Source organism: Leptonychotes weddellii, chromosome 12 (genome assembly GCF_054177405.1).
Source record: "Leptonychotes weddellii isolate Sample4059 chromosome 12, ASM5417740v2, whole genome shotgun sequence".
NCBI classification, from domain to species: domain Eukaryota; kingdom Metazoa; phylum Chordata; class Mammalia; order Carnivora; family Phocidae; genus Leptonychotes; species Leptonychotes weddellii.
The window spans coordinates 5,866,717-5,889,731 of NC_138380.1; the positions used below are offsets into that span (position 1 = coordinate 5,866,717).

General features: G+C 64.0%; 1 protein-coding gene across 1 annotated transcript in view; it reads right to left on the reverse strand.

The window, feature by feature from the left end:
* LOC102743568 (SCO-spondin) overlaps positions 1-23,015 on the reverse strand; it is a 48,844-nt gene that overhangs the window by 24,904 nt on the left and 925 nt on the right. The window contains 49 exon segments of the mRNA XM_081800884.1: positions 266-439; positions 1,361-1,452; positions 1,768-1,893; positions 1,977-2,106; positions 2,247-2,369; positions 2,487-2,666; positions 3,401-3,565; positions 3,650-3,820; positions 4,597-4,792; positions 5,036-5,148; positions 6,136-6,238; positions 7,516-7,715; positions 8,022-8,234; positions 8,333-8,488; positions 8,491-8,517; positions 8,838-8,942; positions 10,203-10,277; positions 10,406-10,477; positions 10,480-10,547; positions 11,163-11,313; positions 11,421-11,603; positions 11,693-11,833; positions 11,951-12,103; positions 12,236-12,434; positions 12,530-12,621; positions 13,420-13,656; positions 14,110-14,333; positions 14,530-14,761; positions 14,959-15,128; positions 15,221-15,314; positions 15,463-15,507; positions 15,510-15,605; positions 15,933-16,042; positions 16,129-16,256; positions 16,386-16,582; positions 17,260-17,394; positions 17,723-17,979; positions 18,164-18,258; positions 18,401-18,590; positions 19,345-19,579; positions 19,798-19,963; positions 20,153-20,380; positions 20,464-20,639; positions 20,725-20,748; positions 20,751-20,835; positions 21,627-21,771; positions 22,065-22,311; positions 22,501-22,672; positions 22,898-23,007. Coding sequence (XP_081657010.1) covers positions 266-439; positions 1,361-1,452; positions 1,768-1,893; positions 1,977-2,106; positions 2,247-2,369; positions 2,487-2,666; positions 3,401-3,565; positions 3,650-3,820; positions 4,597-4,792; positions 5,036-5,148; positions 6,136-6,238; positions 7,516-7,715; positions 8,022-8,234; positions 8,333-8,488; positions 8,491-8,517; positions 8,838-8,942; positions 10,203-10,277; positions 10,406-10,477; positions 10,480-10,547; positions 11,163-11,313; positions 11,421-11,603; positions 11,693-11,833; positions 11,951-12,103; positions 12,236-12,434; positions 12,530-12,621; positions 13,420-13,656; positions 14,110-14,333; positions 14,530-14,761; positions 14,959-15,128; positions 15,221-15,314; positions 15,463-15,507; positions 15,510-15,605; positions 15,933-16,042; positions 16,129-16,256; positions 16,386-16,582; positions 17,260-17,394; positions 17,723-17,979; positions 18,164-18,258; positions 18,401-18,590; positions 19,345-19,579; positions 19,798-19,963; positions 20,153-20,380; positions 20,464-20,639; positions 20,725-20,748; positions 20,751-20,835; positions 21,627-21,771; positions 22,065-22,311; positions 22,501-22,672; positions 22,898-23,007 — 7,206 coding nt within the window.

Here is a 23,015-nt window from a genome sequence, read left to right on the forward strand (position 1 = left end):
CAGGAGGGCCGGGGTTGCGTGGTGTGCGGGGTCTGAACTAGTTTCAGCTACATCCACATGGCCAGGGCTGTCCCAAACAGCCCCCAGGCTAGGCCCACCCTGTTAATCACAGGCTGGGGGTGGAGGAGAAGCTTCAGGACAACAGGTCTGCTCTAGCCCCCTGCCTCCTCCCCGCCCCAGGTGTTTAGAACGGGTCATTCTTCCCCTTTGCTCCTTAACCCATCCTAGTGCCCAGGGCGCTCCAGGGGCAGAGGGGGGGGCGTACCTGGGCACACAGGGGGGCTGCAGGGCTCCTCCTGGGTGGCCTCTCCTGGGCAGGATGTGTCCCCGGGGCTGGGGCAGAGCCGGGAATGACGGTGCCAACCGGGGCCTCCTCCGACGGTAAGGCAGCTCCGGGAGCAGGAGGACCAGGGCGCCCAGGGGGTCCAGCCCGGCGCCTCTGGAGGGGAAAAGGGCAGGCCTTCCGCACAGGGGTCCTGGCAGAGCCGGGAGGCTTGGGAGGCCGGGTCGGGTCTGAGAAGCTATGGGGGCCAGGGAAGGACTCGTGAAGACGGGGAGTGCGTCTCTGGGCTCAGGCTCGGCCTCTGCCCCTCTGGGACCCCCACCCCCGGGCCCAGGTCTCCCTCTCAAAGAATGGCCTCCTGCTCAGCCAAGCTCCAGCTCAGGCCGCACCCCCGTCTGTGGCCCTGCTGGCACTTCACGTCCCCTACCCACCCTCACATTGTCCCCCAGCTCAACTCTTCCAGAGTCTTCTAAACACCTGTCCTTCGTTCAGCTTCAATGCTGGAAACCCAAGCCCCCACAGACACCTGTCAATCAGACACCTGTGAGTGCCCCAGCAGCCCTGCTCCACTGCCCTCTTCTTCTCACCCCTGCTGGGAGAGCCTGGCCCAGACCCCAGGGACCCCATTCTCACCTCCGTCGCGCCCACCTGCTCTGCAGTCTCTGCTGCACCTGCTCTCCTGAGGGGACCCCGGGCAGTGAAAGAGGGAAACAGTCTGGGCTCCTTCGTCTGGCGTCTCTGTTCTGATTGCCCACCCCAGCCTCACGCTCGGCCAACAGGACCAGCTTCACCCCTGCTCTCAGACACCCTGTTCCCCCAAGACCAGCCTGCTCGTGGCACCCGGGCTGTCTATGTGGGAGGAAGATGCCGCCTGGGCCCCACCCTCTGTCTTGTCCCCGACGAAGCCCCTGGCACCAAGGCTCCTTCTTGGACCGGAAGGCCGCACTGACCACCATGCAGGTGACCAGTGGCCCCGTCAATCCTGCTGTGTTCCTAGGGCGGCAATTGGGAGGAGGGAGGCAGGCATGAGGGTCGGGGGTGGGTAGCAGGCTCCTGCATCTTGGCTCCTGAATGTACCTGTCCCGCACTCCACGTGGCAGGCCTGCAGCTCCTGACTGTCGCCTTCACATGGGGTGCCCCCAGAAGCAGCCGGATGGTTGGAAGGGGATCTGGGGGGAGAGGCAGCCTCAGCATCCCCGCTCCTCTCCCTGCTTTCACCTGTCTTCCTTGTTTGCCTGTCCTCCAACCACCACCCTCCCTCCACCACCTCCTTCCCTTCCTTCTCCCATATTCCTTCCCCTCCCCCCACCAATGGCTCCATCCTGCACACCTTCCCCTCCCCACCCACCAATGGCTCTATTCTGCACACCTTCCCCTCCCCACCCACCAATGGCTCCATCCTGCACACCTTTCCCTCCCCCCCATGGCTCCATCCTGCACACCTTCCCTTCCCCACCCCTCACCAATGGCTCCATCCTGCACACCTGAACCTGGCCCTCACTCCAGAGCCACAGGAGCGGTCACAGGGACCCCAGGAGGACCAGGCTGACCAGCCACAGGGCACGGGGCAGCCCTCTGGTTCGCACAGCAGGGCCCCCTTCTCACACATGCTGCGGGGGAGGGGGAGGCAGAGGAGGTCAGGACTGGCTGGTCCCCTGACCCAGGTCCTCCCCACCAGAGCAGACACCCTCACCAGCGGCTGCAGTTGTCCAGGAGGAAGGGCACCCCCGGCTGCTTCAGCTCTTCACCCACGAGGCAAGGGCACTCAGAGAGGGGCAGGCAGTGAGCATCATGGAGGAGGAGCCCAGGGGGGCAGCGGCATCCTGGGGTGTAGGCAGGAGGGCCCTCAGCCCCAAGTATGGGGCAGCGGGGAGGGGAGGCTGGGGACCAAGGGCCGGCGAGTACCCCCACGCTCCCCCGAGGGCTCTGCCCGCCGCACTCCTGCTTGCTGGGGGTGCCTCACCCTCCAGACAGTGCCCGCTGCAGCTTCTGTTGGCCTCAGGATCCAAGCAGGAGGGCGGACACGGGGCCACCAGCCCCTTCCGGCACAGCTCAGCACCAACATGCACACGGCCCAGCCCACAGTCTGGTGGGAGAGGGACACTAGGTGGGGTGGGTACAGGAGGCCCGGTGACCTTCCCCCACAGCCCCACCCCCGCAGGGCTCCACCCTTGGATGCCCCCGCCCAGCCCAGCTTCCTTACCTGTGTCCCCTGTGCAGGGGTGCAGGGCGCACGGTGCCCCCTCGTGGGAGGCCCCGGGGCAGGGGGCACCACCGTTCTTGGGCGGGGGGTCCACACAGCTCCTCTGGCGACTCCGATGGCCACCGCCACAGGAGACGCTGCAGGGCCCCCAGGCCCCCCACACAGCCCACGCCCCAGCCACTGTGAGGGAAGAAAGAATGGAGGTGGACCAGGTCAGCCCAAAGATACGTAGACTGTGCCAGAGAGAGTAAGGCAGCAGAGCAGAGAGGAGTCTGGACAGTGGCCAGCTACGTGGCCTAGGGCAGCACCACGGGCACTCCCGTGGTGATGGGTGAGCTTCCTCTCCTGTCCCAGGAAACCTCCCCTAGGTGGGTGGACCTGAGCAAAGAGCTCTAGGTGCTTCCCAGGATAAAGGTTCTGGTCCCTCAGAAAGGGCTGGGACAGTGGGACTCCTGGAGCAGGGCGCCTCCTGGTGGCAGCAGACAGAAACCATGTTAGGAGGCCGGGTGTGGTGCAAGAAGCCCCTCTGCAATGCAGAGGCAAGGTGGGGACTACTCCCTCAGATCTACAGAACAAAAAGGCTACAGGTCTTGGGCACAGCCTATTAACACCGTCACTCTGAAGTGGGACCCGCTCTGCTGCTCTAGTTCCCACACTCGAGGTTAGGGACCCATCCAGAACCACTCAGGCAGGAAAAGGGAAAAGGGCAGGGCCAGGGGCAGGCTTCCCGATTAGCCTTCTGGATGCACAAGGCTGGGACATCAGAAGGGGCTGGCCTCCTCGAGTCCCGGAGAGGAGCCTGGACCCTGGGGTCCCCAGGAGAGCAAGGGCATCCCCCTGGTGTGGGTCTTGGATGGGAGCCCACGGCAGGTGTTCCCACCCCGGGGTCCTGAGGAGGCCTGGGTGCCGGTTACCTGGGCAGGTCTGCACGAAGCAGGGCTGGCTGCGGAGCCTGTCGGACGGGCAGTTGCCCCCAGGCAGGGGAGGCCGCAGCAGGTCCCGGCGCTGGAAGGCGAGGCCCGGCCCACAGGTGCGGCTGCAGAGGCTCCAGCCAGACCAGGGCGTCAGCCCACAGTCCACTGCAGGGGGACGGGGAGGCGGGACTCAGAGGGGGCTCACGCAGGAGCGGGGCCCTCGGAGGTGTCCCCTGGCCAGGCACGTACCACAGCCGTCCTCATCAGAGCCGTCCTGGCAGTCCGGCCGCAGGTCACAGTGCCGCTCAGCCGGCAGGCACTCCCCATTACCGCAGTTCAGCTGGCTCGGGGAGCAGAGGGCTCGCGAGGCCGGCAGCCCAGGCAGGGCCGTGGTGGGCACCGTGAAGGGCACAGGGCTCGCTGCCCGCGAGGTCGGGGGAAGGGAACCACGTAAGTGATTCCTGACCCGATGATAAACTGAGCCCCTTCAACCTCAGGCCAAGAGCAGAGCGGCTTGTTGACCAGAGGTCCGGCCTCTCCTTTCTCCTGAAGCTTCCCACACCCCGGGCAGCCTTCTCTCTACTCTGTGTGGGTGAGACCCGGGGGTCTGTGCTCACTACAGGCTCTCACATGGTCTCTCTGCTTGCTAAGGGCTCTGAGTGTCCAGAGAGAGATCGAACTGTCTAGAAGAACAGTTCCTTCCCTAGGATACCCTCTTCTTGAATGGGTGCTCCCAGGGGTGCCCCTTCCCTGATTGAGAGGCTAGGCTTGGAGCATAGTAATCTACTTTCGATGGATGGGTGAGGAATGATGGATGGGGTGGCTGAATGAATGCTGGAAGGCTGGCTGGCGGAGGGATGGGTGAATGGAGGGTGGGTGGATATATGGATGGGTAGATGGATGGATTAATGGATAGTTAGAGGAATCCACTCAAAGATCAGACAGGGTTTGTGGAACAGGTTAGGACCCGAGACCTGTCCCATTTGCCCCCTTGACCATCCCCAAAGACACACACATTCCTGGCTATTTTACCCACTCAGTTTCTTTTCACTCTCTGCTACCCCCAGCCCCCCACAGTTCCTTCCCAGATGAGGTAGGAATAGGGGGCAGAGACTTCCCCAAACCTAAAGCCCTCTGGCCACTGCCACCCACATGACTTCAAACCCTCCAGGGCGCCCTGAGGGCCCCCTGCTTACCACAGTGCCTCTCGTCGGAGCCGTCCAGACAGTCCTCCCTCCCGTCACACAGCTGCCCCTGCTCCACACATCCCAGCACCTCACAGGGCACCTGGCCTGGGCTGCACCTTGCCGGGGGGAAGGGCTCCGGGGCGACGCTCTGGGCTGTGGGCACCACCACAGCCGGCTGACGGGACACCTGCCCACGGTGTCCTCCCTCCCTTGGCCCCCAACCTCCCTCCTCCTGACTGGTGTGCCCCCACCTCCTGCCTCTCTTGGGACCATGGAAAAGTCATGAGCTGCCTCAGGAGGCGTGGTCCTAGGTCCTTCTACAACCCTGACCTCAAGCTGTGTGATCTTGAGCCAAGTGGCTAACCCCCTGGGGCCTCTGCTTCCTCCATCAGGGACGTTGTTGGGATGAACAGGCTTAGAAGGCAGAAGACCACGGAATCTTACCAGCAGGGGCCACTGGGGTCACCTGGGATATGGGGGTGGTGGTCACGGTCTGCACAGTTTCCCCAGGACTCAAGTGAGGAGGCTCGGAGGCTAGGGCCTGAGTCGCTGGTCCCTTCCCTGCGGGTGCAGGAGGGAGAGGGGTGAGGCCCACCAGCTCCCCTTCCGAGAGATGAAGCAGACACAGGCTCTCGGAAGGGCATCCAGGCTCTGGGTGGTGCAGGGTGAGGACAGACCATACCCCACCTTCTGAGGGGCTTCAGACCACAGATGAAGGGGGATTCCGCAGTCCAAGGAGCACAAGAGGGTTTTACATGAAAGTAGAAAAGAGCTTAGTTTGGAGCTGAGACAGACACTCGGGGCAGCTTCCAAGTCAAAGGGACGGTACTGTGTTTAAGGCCCCGCACCCGACCACTTCCTGGCAGCTACAGTGAAAAGGGGTTTGAGACTCTGCTTTGCCAACAAGAGATGAATATTAAAAGACAGCCGTTTTTCTAGAAGCAGATTTAGAATGACATTAGAATTCATCCCACGGTCTGCACGTTATGGACTCCAGTGATGATACAAGTTGCTTCATCTGCTTTTTACAAAAGAACAGCCCACTCCTCCCCCACCTCGCTCTGGGACAGCTCTCCTCGGGCCAACGCGCAGGTGACAGATCGGGCAGCCGCAGGGAGCTTCTTCCTCGTCCAGTTTAGGATCTTGCTAACTTGGTGACCCCATCCTTCCTGTCATTTGCTGCCAGCAAGCCCTTCCGAAAGGGGTGCCTGGCTGCATTCATGGGTGAGCGGAGGGACTGCAGGTGGGGCCGGGCAGCGTTCCACAGCCCCAGGGAGACCTGTCCCGGCCAGGGACCTGGGGAAGGCAGCCATACCGCAGGGCCCAGGCTCGGCCCTGGGAGCCAGCCTGGGGCATCCAACCCTGGAATCCAGGAGGGTGGGCGGGGGCAGGATTTGGCCAAGGAGGCCATGGGGACCAGGTCTTCCTCCTCGAGGCCACCCTGCTCCACTGAGGGATGTCAGGGGTCAGCAGGAGACTGACCGCTGAGATGTAATGGTCCCTCACCCTGCGGGCTGGGGACGGGGGCCCTGGAGTTTGTGCACATACCTGTGGGGGGTATAGATGAGCCTCGCGAGGGATGCCAGTGTTCGGCCTCTGCCAGAGCCTGTGGAGGGAGAGGGCTCAGCCTGGGCCCCAAGGGCAGTGCTGCCTGGCGACTAGGCACCCACCTCTCATTCCCATTGAGATGCGCCTGGGTCCCACGGCCCCTCCGCTGTCCTCAAAGTGCAGGGTAGAGCTGGGGAGTGGAGCCCCATCGCCCTGCACACCTCCGGGCTGGACACCCCAGGTGCTGGGAGCTCCGGGGCTCCTCTCACTGCCTCACCTAGGACTCTGCTTCAGCTCCTGCCCCCCAAAACCCCTGTCTTCCCCCGGCATCCACACATGTGGGCCTCAGCACTATGATCACTCTCCCCTCTGGGTTCCTGACCAGGCTCTTCTCCAGAGGGAGTGTCTACCCCTCAGCTCCACATTACAGAACTCCCTCATCTTTCTAGCCTTTTCCAGGAAGCCTCTGGGGACCCCAGGGACAAATAGGGCTCTTCCCAGCTCTGAGCGCCTGAGGCCCTGGTGCCAGCCCTGTGGGCATAACTTCACTACCCAGTGGTGAAGACCTCTCTGATCTCCCAAACTCCTCCAGCACCCCCAGCATCTGCCTGGGGCTTCTCTGCCCCTCTGGCCTCCAGCTGCCCATCCAGTACCGGGCTGGCCCCCAGAAGTCTCACGGGCTGAGGCAGACTACAAGAGCTGACCAGGGACGCACAGAGAGGCAATGCTGGCTGAAGGTGTGAAGAGAGGGTGGAAGACGGCGGGGCAAGCGAACATGGCTGCTGAGGCCCCGGGGCCGGGGCTCCCCATGCCCTGCACCCCCCTCCTGCTGGGCCTGCAGCTCCCCACTCACCTCTGTGGGCTGGGGCGGGGGGCAGCTGTCCAGGCTGGGTGGACGAGAGCACTGGGGTCCTGGCTGTGGACCAGACTCTGAGAAGACAAATCATCAAGGACTCCAGGGGCTCTCCCAACCTCAGAGCAGCCCCCCTCCAGCCCCCAGCAGGGCGGTCAGTGCCCTCTCTGGGTGGGCCCAGCGCAGGGCAGGGCTGGGGCACTCTGGAAGGGCACTGCCTGCTAAGACTAGATGAAGTGGACACTATCCCAGTGGTTTTCAGTGTATTAACCCCCCTGGAGGGCTTGTAAAGCAGATTTCTGTTACAGGCTCAAGGGTCTGTCTCAGTAGGTCTGAGCTGGGGCCTGAGAATCTGCATTGCTCACAACATCCAGGGGATGCTGATGCTGCTGGTCCAGGGGCCACATTTTGAGAACCACTAACCTCCAGACTCTAGGAAAAGGGCATCGCATCCGAGCATCCCATGGTGGGAGGGGCCTCCCGCCACGGGCACCTCAGGGCTGAAGGTGGCTCAGGGCATCTCTCACAGGCCGGCCCCTCCAAGGCGAAGCTGGGCAGCAGGGCACCCCATACCTGTCAGTGGCTGCGGGCAGGGGCACGCAGCCCTCCTCGTCGGAGCCATCCTCACAGTCCTTCAGCCCGTCGCACGGCTCCCCCCGCGGAGCTCACTCACCACCGGCACAGCGGTGCCCGCCCCCTGGGCACGGGGACACCGCCAGCGGGGACACTGCTGGGAGGGGATGGCTGAGGGCTCCCGTCGGCCCCTCCCCCTGCGCCGCCCCTCCCTCCCCCAGCCCACCGGTCCCTGGCTCACAGCCCAGCAGCTGCACCTGCTTGTCTCCCTGGGGAGGCTACACACCCGTAAGGGCAGGGCTGTGTCCCAGCTGCTCTTGACGTGGTCCCTACGATCCTCAATGAACTTGATGTCCCCTTACCCCCCCCCACAGAGCTTTGCACACCTGCCCTGCACCTCAGCCACTGTGATAGCTTCTGATGCCCTTTTGACAGCCCCTGTTCCTGACAGGTGTCCAACAGGCCTCTAAGGTAGGAGTGTCCCTCAGGGAGACTGGAAGGCGCTCAGGGACAAAGACAAAGACAAAGAAGGCCACTGGCCCAGGAGGCTCGGGCAGCCGTACCTTGGCTGGGGGCAGGATACCAGGCAGGATATCGGTATAGTTGTCCCAGTGTAGACCATCGCTGCTGAACTGGAGCAAGGCCGAGGACCCAGCCCCCTGCACCATGATGCCTGGGGGGTGGGGCAGGGGTCCGAGCTGAAAGAGTGAGCCCCACCCCCAGCCCACCATCACCGCCCAGTCCTCCGGCCCCCGCCCCCACTGCACTGACCAGTGAGGTTCCGGGGCAGCAGCAGGTCCAGCAGCAGGTAGGGGGGCCGGGTGTGCCGCTGAGTGCTCCGACCCGGATAGCCAGGCCCCTTGGTGGGAGCCCCCAGGAGGGCAGCCTGGGTGGGGGGCTCCAGCTTCAGGCTTCCCCGGGGAGTCAGGCCAGGCCCAGCGGGGAATAGCAGGGGTCTGAGTGCAGGGGAGAGAGGGGCTGGAGTGGGAGAAGGGCAGACGGTGGCAGGAGCCTCCCAGGGGTACAGTCAGGAGGTCACCAGGGGAGCTGAGGCATGCCAAGGGCCCCACGTTGACCTTGACCCGGGATGGAAGGGTGGTCCAGAGAGGGCAGTCAGACCAGCAACTTGAGCCAGGATGACTTCCAGATCCTTAGGATAACTGTCCTCCCATGGAAGGCGGGGGTAAATCCCAGTGAGCCAGCCTGCCTCCCATCCTGGCTGGGTGACCCCTGGGCAATGTCCACTCTCCGTTCCACGACTGCTCGTGGTCCTCACCTCCAGGCGGAGGCAGTACGTAGGTGACCAGAGGGGGTCCGATCTGGGCACTGAAGGCTGGAGAGGGGGCAGGAGTGGCCAGGGGGCGGACCGTCTGGTTCTCTCCTGTGTAGGGAAACTCAGGGTTCAGGAGGGAGAGACTTGCAGATAGGCTCACACTGGCCCCTGCCCCGGCACCCAGGTCTCTCCCCACTTCTTGGAGCACTTTCTCTCCCAGGACTTCCCGGGAGCCCCCAGAACAACCTCCCAGCTGGGAAAGGTCTGTCCTCCTTCCCTTGGCATCAGCTGACAGTTTCCACTTCCACTGAATATTTAGAGAACATAGAATAAAACCACCAGTCTGAAATCACTTCAGGCCTACTGTTGCTAATAGGGGACTTTTGTGGGCACTATGTAAGGGTATCTCTGGATGGAAGCAGAGTTGGGGTCTAGCTCCCACTTGCCAACTAACTTGTACAGTGAACAACCTGTACAACTGTGTATGCTGGCTCTCCTCTAACCTCAGCTGCCTGTAGGTACACTTTACAGATAAGGAATCTGGACCCATAAACACATCAGTTTTCGAGTCTTTGTATTTTCCTGTTTCATTTATTTATTTTTATCTTTTTAAAGATTTTATTTATTTATTTGACAGAGATAGAGACAGCGACAGACAGCATGAGTGGGGAGGAGAGGGAGAAGCAGGCTCCCCGCTGAGCAGGGGCCAGGACCCTGGGATCATGACCTGAGCCAGACGCAGATGCTCAACCAACTGAGCCACCCAGGTGCCCCTTGCTGTTTCATTTATAACTCGGTTTCCTCTTTAAAAAGTTCAACTTCAGGCACCTGAGTGGCTCAGTCGTTAAGCGTCTGCCTTCGGCTAAGGTCACGGTCCCAGGGTCCTGGGATCGAGCCCCACATCGGGCTCCCTGCTCAGCGGGGAGCTTGCTTCTCCCTCTCCCACTCCCCCTGCTTGTGTTCCTGCTCTCGCTATCTCTCTCTGTCAAGTAAATAAATAAAATCTTAAAAAAATATAAAAATAAAAAGTTCAACTTTGTCTCAGTTGCTCTTAGTGGAAAGGGAAGGAACCCGACCTGGCCCAATAGAACCAGAGATAAGAAAGCACCCTCAAGGCGGGAGGCAGAAAGCCTCAAAAAGACAGAGGAGGCAGGCAGAGATGGAGACCTGACCTCAGGAGGGCAGAGACCAGTCCTCCCACCCAGAGGGCCCCTTCCTTCCCCAGCATCCAGGACCCAGGCTCCCACTACCCTGAGGCCTGGGTAGCCACGGCCCCCCCGGACTCAGTGCCGCCACCTGGGGCTCCCGCTGAGCACCTGCTGTCCTCCTGCCCTTGGGGTCCCCCTGCCATTCCCCAGACGCACTCACCAGGCGGGGCGCAGCGGCAACATGAACCTCCCATTCCCTCCACCAGGACCCAGTCCTGTGGACACAAGAGTCAGGCTGGACATGCCGAGCTGGCCACTGCCAACCTCCGACGCAGTCTATCAGCTGCCCGCAACCCTGGCCTTTGCACCGTGCGCCTCCCCCGGCCCGGCCCAGGCCCCTCTGCCCCCTCAGCTGGGGGCAACTGCCCAGTGGGCAGTGCGGGGAGCAGCGCACGGTGCTGCTGGGCAGACACTCGCAGACGGTGCAGGGGCCTCTCGCCGGCGCTCCCCCACGCCGCGGAGCCGGCCCTGCCGCTCACAGCCCGCACAGGCCTCCGTCCGGCACCTGGAAGAAGGGCCGCCGCATGCCTGCCCAGTGGGCTCACCCAGGCCACCAACCTGTCCTGATTTGCCTCGAGTGAGTGGCTTCCCAGGACTTCCCAGTGATAAAACCGGGACAGTCCTGGGCCGACTGGGATGCTCGGGCTCCCTATCACCCAGATCCCACCCCTGCACCCGAGAAACTGCAACTAGCCCCAGAGAGGGGTGTGGAAGCAAGCTGTGCCACGACCCTGGCCCGTGGAGCCCATTTCAGAGGGGGGTGGGCAGGCAGATATGACTACACCCCTGCAACCCTCCCCCCACCAACCCCACTACCTTCAGAGGCATGGGGGTGCAAACCAGAGGACCCATACCTGACCCTAGATTTGTGGGCTCCCTACATCCCCCTTTCGGACTTGGAGGGTGTAACACGGATGCAGGAGGAGGCCAGGGGTTCCCCAAAACTGTGCTGGGAGTCCTGGTGTTTAGACTAACAAGGCTCAGAGTTGGGAGGTTCCTCATCTGGGGTCCATGGTGCATATGGAAGCATCTCGAGAAAGAGCTCACCAGCAGCTTCCTAACTGGGAGCCGGAGGCGAGGGGAAAAGGTCCCTGCGGGTCCCCAGGGAGGGTGCAAGTACCTGCGGGCCTTGCGGTGGATGCCTCCGCACTGGCGACCTTGGCCGGAGAGGTGGGGGTTGTTGGGGCTCCGGAAGGACCACTGAATGTTCTGGCTCCCACAGGGGCCCAAGCACTCAGCCCAGGGGGACCAGGAGGACCAGCCACAGTCCACTGAGGGAGGGCCAAGAGTCAGGGGCTGGAAGAGGGCTGGGTGCCCAGCTGGGTGGCCCGGGAGGGGACGAGGGAGGCCCGAGGAAAGGCCAAGGGCAGGGCCTCACCGGCACGGCCAGGGTCGGGCCGACAGCGCCGAGGCCGCCCGTCTTGGCAGGTGCAGAGCTGGCAGTCGGCCTCGATGCGCTGCCCGGGCCACTGCCGCTTGTCATCCAGCAGGCAGGGGCACTGCCGCGGCCACACGCCCCGCCCCTCGCTGCCCAGCACCTGGCCTGCAGGGCGCCAGCAGCCTGGGGGAGGCCCGGGGTGAGGCTTCCCTGCAGAGAGCTCCACCTCTGCAGACACACCTGCCACCCCCCGGGCCCAGAGCCCCCCTTACCTGGGCCGCTGCAGGCCTGGTTAGCCGCGCACACAGCCTGACCAGAGATTTCAGCACAAGTCAGGGGGCAGGGGGCACAGGGCCAGAACACCAGCTGCCCAGAGCAGATGGCACTGGGGCAGCCATCCTGAGGGCAGGGCCCTGAGAGGAAATCAGAACCAGAGTCTGGGAAAGGTGGGTCCCCTGCAGACACACGCCACCCACCAGCAAGCCCACCACACCCTCCTCCCAGCTGTGCCCCCCCTTCCTGGCACTCACTGGTCTGGCGGGTGGTGGGAGGGCCCCCGGGCAGCACGGCACAGGTCCGACCCCCATGCTGGGGAGGGTGGCACTGTCGCTGACGGGTCATGGTGCCCATGCATGGCTCAGCGCACGGGGACCAGGGAGACCAGGAGGTCCGTTCGCCACCCACTGTGAGCAGGAGGGGCAGGACGCGTTGGTGGGCGTGAGGCCAGGCTGTGAGCCCTGTGGCCTTCCTCTCCCTTGCTCTCTCTGGGCCTCCACCTGCCCCGCTGGCCCTCCCAGGCACCCCAGGCCCCTCACCTGGGCAGGCGGCCGTGAAGCAGGCCTGAGTCTGGTGCTCGGGGCCTGGGCAGTGCTGCAGCATGGGGACACCCGGCGGGGAGCAGTGGCGGCTCCGGCCCTGCACCCCAGGGCCCCACGTCCGGCTGCACGGCCCCCATGAGTTCCAGGCGCCCCAGGCCCCACAGCCCTGCTCTTCTGGGGAAGGCCCGTCACAAACCTGGGGAGGGAATGGGAGCAAGGTTCCTCTCGAGTTGGGTGGCACAAGGGCTCTGTTTCCTGCGTCACCCACTCCCCCCCTCCCCGCCCCCTCACCAGCTGGAAACTGATGCAGAGGCCATCAGGGCCGGAGTATTCCGGGCAGGGAGCCCTGGTCCCGTTGGGGCCTCCTGGGGCTGTCATCCCCTCTGAGGGGAAGGGAAGAGAAAACAGACCAGGAGTGAGAACTGCTCACCCCCCCTCCCCCAACCAGCAGCCCTGGCCTCCGTCAGGGGAGCAGTGTCCCTCCCACAGCCCAGCTCATCCTCGCCCTGGGAACAGTCAGCGATCCCATCACAGAGCTGCTCAGGGCTCAGGCACAGCTGGGGAGCCAAACCACAGGGGGCAGCTCGGGGGGGGGGGGGAGCCTGTGGGCACCAGAGGAGTGTCCCGTTGAGCCCCTGCGCCTCCCTCCCACTCTCTGCAGAGGGGCCGGCAGGGGGGAACCAAAGCAGGGGAGGGCAAGCAGGAGGCAGAGCCAACACTGAACCTGAACCTAGCTCAAAAACACCTTTGGGAGGGGTCCAGGAGGGTCAGGCAGACCTGGGGAGGAGTCGGAGCCCGTGGACAGCTGCCCCCTCCACCCAGGTACCGGTGGCCGGGACAGGAAGGGCTGCTTCGCAGGGGCACAAAGGGAACGCCCGGGTCTGGGGGGGGGGTGGAGCTGGAGGGCTAGCCCTCCAAACAGGCTCACTTCCCGTGCCTGCAGAGCCGCTGCCCACTCTCTTATCCCTTCTTGCCCAAATGTGGGCAGACAAAAGCCCCTTTCTTCTCTCCCCTGGGCCTGGGCGGGAGGGCAAAGATCTTCAAAGAGAGCTTCGTGAAAAAGATCAAAGGAGGCTCTGAGGCCGCAGACCTAAGCGGCACTCGGGGCGGCAGGCGCGCGGCTGGGGCCGGGGGTGGGGAGAGACGGGGCCCCGCCGGCTGCGCGGCGGCCGGGCTCTCACCGCAGGCGGCGGGGCCCTCGTCCGAGTCGTCGGGGCAGTGCGGCACGCCGTCGCACAGCTGCGCGGGGGCCTCGCAGTGCGGACGGCGGGCGCAGGGCGCGGGGTGCGGGGCGCAGGGCGGGCTGCAGCCGTGCTCGTCGCTGCCGTCGGCGCAGTCCTCCTCGCGGTCGCAGCGCCAGCCCCGGGGCGCGCACTCGCCGCAGCGGCACGGGAATTCGAGGGGGCCGCAGGGCGGCGCTGCGGCGGGCACCCGCGCTAGACCCGGCGTGGGGAGCGGGCTGCCCGGGCCGCCCGGCCCCTCCGCCTCCGCCGCCCGCCTCCCCGCGCCGGCCCTGCCGGCCCCTCTCCTGCGGCCGGACTTCCCCCACACCTCCAGCCCCTCCCCACGTCCAGGCGCTCCCGCATTTCGCCGCCTCCTCCCCCCCACTGGCTTCCCAAAAGCTCTCCCCTCGCCCAGGAATTGCATTGAGCACCCCAATGCCCTCATGTCAGTGGGAGCGCCTCGGATGTCAAGAAATAAGACCGGGACTCTTCCAGGCCCTCTCAAACCCCTTTCAGGAGGCTGGGTCTGTGCCCGCTCCTCACCCCCAGCACCTGCCCCAGTGCCTCCCTCTGAGATGCTCTCCCCACCCCTCTTTCCCAGGCCTCCGGATTCCAGCTCTCTCATCCCTTTTCCTCCAGGACACTCACGGGCGCTGGCGCTGGCCCGGGGAGTTGGTGCAGTCGCCCCAAAGCCCGCGGAAGGGCCAGGCACAGTGCCCGCTGGGGGAGTGGGCAGCGAAGGGAAGGGGCAGTGTCCGGGTCCCTCGTCGGCTCCATCCAGGCGGTCCCAGATTCCGTCACACAGCAGGACGGCCCCCACGCAGGTGCCATCAACGCAGGACAGCTCCCCAGGAGAGCAGTTCAGCTGCCCCGCAGCGGGAGAAAGCGGGAGCTGGTCCCAAGGCACTGCCCCTTAAGCTGGCTGTTTGGGGTGCCCCCATTCACACACCTGCGGGTGCGAGCTTCCTAGCAGGAACCTGAACTGGTGAAGGAGGGGAGGCAGGAAGGTTGGGGCTCAGTGGGAGGGGCTGCCTGGTGGACTGGAGTCCTGAGCTAGCCCACCCACCCAGACAGGCCTCCTCGTCAGCGGCGTCCGGACAGTCGGGATGCCCGTCACAGAGCAGGGCGGGGGGCAGGCAGCGCCCATCAGTGCAAGCCAGCGTGTCATGGGGCCATGGGCAGCCCTGCTCGTCCGTCCCGTCTCCACAGTCGTCTTGCCCGTCACAGAGCAGGGCCAGGGGCAGGCAGTGGCCGGAGCGGCAAGACATCTGCCCCTCCCCACAGCCTGGTGTGGCACAGCCTGGCATGGGGCAAGCAGGCAAGGTCAGGATGACAAAGGGTCCTAGAGGAGCCCCCCGACGCCGGAAAGACCAGAACAGCCCTGCCCACCAGCCGTAACTGCTGCCACTGTGAGGAGCAGCTCAGGACACGCTGTAGCGACGCGTTCAAGGACTGACCGTCACTCAGCCACTGCCCCAGCCAGGCAAGGACACTCACCCTCCTCGTCTGAGCCATCGCCACAGTCATCCTGGTTGTCACAAAGCCACCTGTGGGGCACACAGTGCCCACTCTCCCGGCATGGGGCCTCTCCCTCCGCACAGCCAGGCTCCAGCTCCTCACAGCGGGTAGTGTCGCTCTCGCAGAGCCACTGGCTTTCCTGGCATGTGCTGAGCGCACAGCATCCTGGGATCAGTCACAGCGCTGGGCTTTGCCAGCCCGGGGGTAGGGGGGCTCCCCAGGACCCCCCCCCCCCACTCACCAGTTCCCACAGTCCTTCTGTAGCACAGTCCCCGGCGGGAAGAAGCTGCCCTCTGACTCACAGGGGCAGGAAGCTGGTTCTAAGCAGACTCCTCCTGGGGTCACAGAGGGCAGGACTGGAGCAAGAGGGGCACAGCGGCCCCTAGTGCCAGCCCTGTCACCATGGCCTTGCGGCTCTCTTCCCCGTCCCCCCCCCCCCCCGCCCGCCACTGCCTCCCCTCTGCGGATTCTGACCCTACCCACCATGCAGCAGAGTCCCCTCGGGGCAGAAGCAGCCCTCCACACAGCCTGGTAGTGCCACCCGGGCTCAGGACCACGGTCATGGCAGGTCGGGGGACACGTGGGGCCACAGGCCTCGTACACCTGGCCCCCTTCACACTGCAGAGCTGGGGAGAGAGGAGAGAGCTTGGGTCACCATGGTGCAAGGGCACCAGGATGCAAGAGCAGCAGGCGAGGCAGCCCAAGATGAGACACACGGAGGGCACGGGGAGCACGCTGTGGACTTGCTGAGCCCCTCCCAGGGCTGTTTGCAACATGGAAGTTCTACGGGAAAGCAAGCTCGGCATGCTTGGTTCATCTAGGAAAGCGTGCCCACCACACATATTTGCCCTTGAATGATACATGGCTTGCTTGCAGGCCAGGAGGAACATCCACGGAGGAGCTGAGGGCACGGTGGGATTGGGCACTGGGGACCAAGGGCAGGGCACCCTCACGGCAGAGCTCCTGGCTGTGCCAGCGCACGGGGAGCACACGCCAGGCACACTCGTCTGCGTAGGTGGCAATGGCCGAGCAGAGACACTCACAGTCGCCCCCTGAATCGCAGCTGTGGAAGGGACTGTTCAGCCCCCGGACGCCGTCCCCACCCCCTGGCCCCCATTCCCACCCGGTCCCCCGGCTCGCCCCTCTCACCCGCACGCGTCAGACACACACCGCTCGTAGTGCTGCTGCGGGGGCACCTCTGCGTGGCACCGGGCAAAGAGCGACCGCAGCATCACCCCGCAGCGGCCGCGGGCCCAGCTGGCCCGGTGGGCGTTCACCTACGGGCACAGCACCGTGGACCAGCCAGACCCCACCCGCAGCAGCCGGCCTCCGGATCCTCCCCCCCGCCCCCCGCAGGTTTCCTGCAGCCGCCCCCCACGCCCTTCCCCCTGCCTGCCGGTGCTCACGGTGCAGGGGTGTGGCAGGTCTCCTGGCTCGGGGCAGAGCGGACTCAGGTGCCAGGAGTGGGCAGCCAGCTCCGCTGGGGGCTCCAGGACGCCCTGGCGGCTCCGCAGGTCATCACTGGCATCTCCATCAAAATCTCCACACAGCCCAGACACACGGCCACGGAACTGTGGGGACAGCTGCACCAGGACCCGGGTGCCTGGGCAGGGAGGGCAGCAGGGGGCAGCATTGTGGAGAAATGACCCCATGGGCCTTCCTCAGGGCCAGGGGCGGGAGAAGACCAAGGGCAGGTATTCTGTGGGCCTGTTCGACCACCACCTGGTACCACCACCTGGTTTTTTGCGGAGGCTGATTGGCGATGATAAGAGACATACACCTCGGGGGGCTAGGACAAAAGTGGGAGCCTACTCTCCCAGCCAAACTCAGGTTAGGGGGAGCAGGGAAATTCTCCAGCGGGCTGGATTCCGGGCAGGAACCAGGCTCCAAGACAGACTGTGACACCCACCAGCCCCAGAGGCCTTGGTGGCCGGAGGCTCAGAGGGCAGCCCCACCGTGCTGACCAGACAACTCCTTCCCATGCCAGGGGTTACTCTGGTTTTCCTCAATTTCTCAGTAACTGTTATTTCTAAAATGCCAACTGCTTGGGTTTGGGTGGTGGGAGGTTAGGTTTATTTTCATTTCTTCTTTCCCAAACTGAGTATTTTCTAAATGTTTCTTTGGTGAGGAGGTATTGCCTTTACATTGAAGAGAAACATAACATTAAAAACATAATTTGGGAACTCCCACCACTCGTATGGAAGAGGAAGAGTCTGGGAGGGGGAGGGGGGTCAGCCTCACGATGCTAAGGCGGGCATGGGTCAGGGGTGGGGGCCTGACCTCCGTCCCAGAGCAGGCTGAGGCCCAGGCGGGTCGTGAGCAGCAGGAAGAGACCAGCACGGCGCAGGCTCAGCCCAGGGCCTGCACAGACCTTGGGGCCCGTTATGCTCACACCATTCACCATCACTGCCCGGCCTATGGAGGAAGAGAGGCGTTCGGACTCTGCCTTGGAGTCGAAGGGCTCCCAGATCCCCAGGAACCCCTCCCCAGCCTGCCTCCAACCTTCCTTTTGCTTCTCCAGCTGTGTGACCTTGGGCAAGTCATTAGGCCTCTCCAGGCTTTAATTTCTTGGAGGCTTCCAGAATCAGGATTCCCAACCAAGAGGAGAGAGGAGAGGCACCAGCCCCACTGCACAGATGGTGAGCAGTGGGGGACCCCAGGCCTTGGCCCCCCGTGCAGCAGTGTGATGCCGGCCGGCGTGCCCCTCCCCCCCGGCAGTGCCACCCTGCCACGCGGCGGCCACCTCTGAGCACGTGCACAACAGTGCTCTGCAGTCGCACGGTCAGCGCCTTGGCGCAGGTGAACCCACTGGCCCCACAGGGCAGGTTCTGGGCAGAGACGCTGAGCCGGCCGCTGGCCTCTTGAACCAGCAGATATTCGCAGGCTCCAGGGAAGGTGAAAGCCAGCCCATCAAAGGTCACGTAGCGGGGGGCACCCGATGCCTGGCACCATCCGCCGCACCGGTGGCCCGTGCGGTGCCATTGCTGAGCCTGACATACACTGTGGGTGGGGGTGGGGCGGGGAGAGGGAGGCATGAGGACAGAGACCCAGAGCTGTATCCAGGGGATGTAGCTGTCCAGGTTCCAAGCAGCAGACCCTCAGCGTGGGGCAGTCCTGGAGAGCTCCCCTTGCCCAGGCCAGTCTGGATATCCCACCTCATCCCAGTTCAAGGCGCTAGGCATACCAAATGTTGCAGTCCTCCTGGATGGTAGCGTTGGGCGGCTACCACTGCCCTCCGTGACGGCAGGGACAGAGCTCAGGAGGCACGCAGCGCTCGTTCTGGGCAGAGGCCGGGACAAAGGGGCACCTTGGAGGGCTGCGTGACCCGCCACCCACCGTTTCAGACACCCAGGGGGGCTAGGGCAGTGCCCTGGGTGGAGCAGGGGCCACGGTGCCTCGTGCAGCCCCCTCCCAGACTTACCAGCAGCACGGTGCCTGGGGGACAGACACAGCTCCCTGGGCTGTCCGGGGGGCAGGAGTGGTTGGCACCAGGGCTGTCACACGTGAGGAGGCAGGCACCAGGGACATAGACAAGGTCACGGGGGCAGAATGTCTGCTGGGGGCCACAGCGGTGAGCAGAGCAATTCCAGAGGCCCCTCTCCTGACAGACACTGCCGAGGATGGGAGGCAGGTAAGAGGCAGGCCCAAGGCAGGACTCACCTCCAGGCGCCTCTGGTCTGACCTGGGAGAGTCTCAGGAAGCCACGGGGTCCAAGCCCCTAACGTTGACTCTGGAGACCTGAGCATCTCACCCCCCACACCTCAGTTACAAGCACAGGAAGTGGGGCTGCTCCCCGCACCAGCCATATGCGGGATGGACATGGTCACCCTTTCCTGCCCCAGCTCCAATGGGGCCATTCTCTAGGCTCTGAGGTTCTCAAAGAACCCCATTCGCAGCCAGGTAGGAGAGGGATTCTCTGAAGTCTCATCCTCACCCACCAAGCCCTGGCCATTGGCCTTGACTCCACAGGTCCAGAACTGGCCTTTACTTCTCCCTAACCCTTGGAAGAGCCTCTGGACCACAGTCAACCAGAACTCAGAGATCTGGGTTCTAGTCCTTCATCATTAACCAGCTGTGTGACTCTGCAAGCCGTGTGGCCTGTTAGAGCCTCAGTTTCCTCATCTGCAAAACGGGAACAATTCTTCCGCTTCCTACTTTACCAGGTCATTGTAAGAGGGCGGTAGAATTACATAAGATGATGTACAAGAGTGCTTTATAGGCCTGAAGTGCTCCACAACGAGGCGAAGCTGTGAGTGCTCTGTCGCCCCGCCCTAACCCACAGGGCTACAAGCCCGGCCCCTTTTCTCTAAGCTCCACCTCTTCACCCCCAAGCTCTGTGCCTCCCCCCAAGGCCACCGCCCTCACCAGCAGTTGCAGTCCTTCATGGTGGCACTGCCAGGGGCATAGCGATGAGTTCCAAGCCGGCAGGAGCACAAGCTGGGGGGCACGCACTCGCCCTCGGGGTCCCACAGCAGTCCTGGGGGGCAGTTACAACCAGCCACACAGCTGCCCAGCTCCCCACAGTCTTCTGGCTCCCCACAGTGTCGACCACACGCTGGGACACACTCCTGGTACTCCTGGCCCCCAGGACACGGGACAGCTGGGCACAGAGACACATGCAGGTCAGGGGCATAACTGCTGCTGCTCGGCCCGCCCTTCTGGAATTCCGAAACAAGGCAAGCCCAGCAAACTGCCAAGGTCCGAGGGCCTCCTGAGCACCTTCCCCTGCTGCACAGCTGTCGGAGCCCTCGGGGCTCTTGCCAGAAGGGGCTGGGAGGAGGAGCCTGGGGGTGGGGCTGGCTGGCTGAGCCGACTCGCGGCAGAGCGTGTGGGTCCTCCAGGGAGACCGGGCACCCTCCTGGGCACGGCGACGAGCAAAGGCAGCGAGCACAGGGCGCAGGCAGTCCTTGCCAGGAGCACAGCCGCACACAGCTGCCAAGCAGCGCAGGTGGAACGGCTCCCTGCCCACCAGCGCTTGGCATTCCTGAGGGGGGAGAGGAGGAAAAAACTGGGTTGGCTCCCCCTCCACAGATTGCCCTGTTCCCTCCGGTCCCCACTGCCACCTCCTGGGCCACGGCAGGGAGCAGGGCCCTCCCAGTAGCCCAGGGCGAGGGCAAAGCAGGTGTTGACCCCATCTTACAGGTGCGAACAGGAGCCCCCCCAGTCTGGCTACCTGGAAGGTGGGGCCGTGCAGGACAGCACAAGCTGCCTCCGCAAAAACGTGGCGCTGAGTGTGGGTGCCGCAGGGGGAAGGTGGGGCGCTGTCGTCTGCGGGGCAGCTTCCCTCGCCTGCCACCTGGAACTTGCTAGCAAAGGCTGCAATGCTGGTCTCCACATCGCCAGCCGGTGTCAGGAAGTCATCCTGCTGGTTCCAGGTGAAGGTGCCACACAGACCCTGCACCTGGGCCACAGGAGTGGGTATGGGACAGTCAAATCCGGGCCCACCGTGGCCTTGCCCAGCCACTGGCCTGCCCCCCAGCACACCTGGTGGGCATGGCGGGGGTCCAGAGTGATGTAGGTTGCGGGGTCAGACACTCCCCAGAGGACCTGGGCCCCAGGCCAGCGCAGCAGTAGGAAGGTGGAGGAGGCTCGGGAGACACTGAGGCCCTTAGGCCCACGCCACGGCAAGCCCACGTCCTGCCCATCGATGAGTACAGCCCCTGGAATAGAGGGCCTGTGAGGGGCTACCCCTGCGGGACTGGGCTGATGAGGATTGGGGGGGAGCACATCGCAGGAGAGGGCTACCTGAGTCTCTGAGCTGGATGTGGTGTCCCCAGAGAGACAGATGGCGTGGAGGCAGTTCCCGGTGTCACAGGCCCCATGCTCCAGCACAATCAGCAACTGCCCCTTCAAGTCCTGGGGCAGATGGTGAGGAATGTGGTAGGGTGGAGGTGGGGAAGACCCCGAGAACAGGGTCTGTTCTGCACCCTCTCCTGTTCTACAGGACGCCTACAGCACCCACCTGGAGGCAGCTCCCACCCAGCGCACGTGCTGAGCACCTTCTTGCCAGCCACACTCTCGGTGAGGTATAGGGCTTAACCCTGGCAAGCGCTAGCACTTGTGAGTATCTCTATGTGTGTGTGCACACAGGCATGCGTGTGTAAGTATGTAGAGGTGTGTGTGCACGCGCGTGTGTGTGCGTGTTGGTGCAAGATGCCTCCCCTCCCTTTTCCCCGCAGGTATGCATGCTCATCTCTCTGTTTCTGGGTACGCACGTGCTAAATCTGCGGCATATGTCCACACCTGCTTGTGTCTATGGACCTGAACTTGGTAAGTCACCTAACTTGATTGGGGGAGGGCTGGGGAGGAAGGAGAACCCAGATTTCTCCTGGGGTTGTTTTGCAGGAAATAGCCTGTGATAAGCCCAGCCAGTCCGAACTGTGAGAAAGGACTGGTGAGGATGGGTTTTGCTTTGTGCCCCTGGGCTAAGGTGGGAACATCACGGGAACCTAAGGCGGAGGCCAGGACCCCAAGGGCAGGTTTTAGGGGTCTGCGGCAAGCCATCCTCCCTCCAGAGTCGGTTCTCTCTCAGCTTTTCCCGGAATGACTGTGTGTTTCTCATTGATTTATTTAGAGGTTTCCCGACAGTCCCCTCTCGCCTGCAGAGCGCCACTGAGGGCTCCTCCCGGCGTTAACCCCCTACCCACCTGCACCAGGCTGGAGCGGCAACCCGGACGGCCGCGGAAGGAGAAGCTCCGCCCATCGAAGGTGAGGTAATGCCCGTCCCCGCCCACCGCGCACTCGGCTGGGCACGGCGCCTGCGCGCAGAGCCAGCGGCCGTCCTGGCACACGCTGTGGGCACACGGGGCGGGGGGCGCGCTCTGATTCGGAGCCCACGAGCTCCTGCCCCCGGCCAACCCCGGGGCCCTCCTTCCGCCAGCAACCCCTGTAACCCTGCAAGGCCTGGAGGTCAGCCGGTGGAGGTCACTGGCTAGGTCTCTAGGCAGGGCCATCAATTATGCCAGGAGAGGTCACAGGTCCCTTGTGAGGGGCCCCCGGAAGGGGAGGCAGGTTGAGGAGAGAGCAGAAGGGAGGGCTCCGAGGGGACCACGCGGCCGAAGGGCCAGCGAGGCCCGCGGACCCACCAGGGGTTGCCCAGCTGGCGCACGGTGTCCCCGGGAGGGGGGGTGGGGGGGCGGGTAGGGCCGGCGCCGGTGGGAGCAGGGGCAGCCGTAGAAGAAGCCGTAGGGTAGAAGAGGCCCGGCGGGCGCTCGCAGCCGCTCACGCACGCTTCCCGGCAGGACCCCTCCCCTCCTTCACCCACTGCTGAGCAGCTGGCTGGGCAAGCCGAGGCGCAGTCCGAGTACAGCTGGCCCCCAGGGCACGGGCGCTCTGTGGGCACGGGAGTGGGCTGTGAGGTCCAAGGGTCCCCCTCCTCCCGCCAGACCCCGCTTGCCTGCAGCCCAAAGACAGGGCGCGTGCGAGGAGGCCCGGCGCTCAGGAAACCAGGGTCACAGGGCTGCTGTCAGAAAGGGTGGGGACAGCAGGGGCTATGCAAAGAGGGACAGGCACCAGCCCTACCGCAGAAGCCTGGCTTCCTCCAGCCCACATGGATATGCTGCTTGGCACACTCCTGGGCATAGTTGGCCAAGGTGGTGCACACGGCTTCCCGACGGGCCTCTCGCCCACTGCCTGCTGGGGCCCCAGAACTGTAGGCAAAGAGGCAGGCCTGGTGGTACTCAGCAGGGGGAACCTTCAGAGAAAGGACAGCCCCTCAGTCAACCAGCCTCACCAGCACTCTCTCCTCTTGCTTCCATCATGCTCCGACTTAGAATCAAACAGAATGAGCACTAGAAGGGACCTCTGAGATCATTCATGCAAAGCAACGACAGGACCAGATTCCCTGTTTGGCACCTCTCTAGCACCCACTCCTTCCCGCCCCTCTGGTGGTGGATACCACCTCCACGCCCACCCATACCTGGGCATGGCATTCCCTGAACGGACTGTCCAGCAGCTGGTGGCACACATCCTGGGCTTCAGCCTCCGTGCCTGCCTCTGTGCCGCTCAGGGGGTCCTCACAGCCCTGGGCTGCCTCC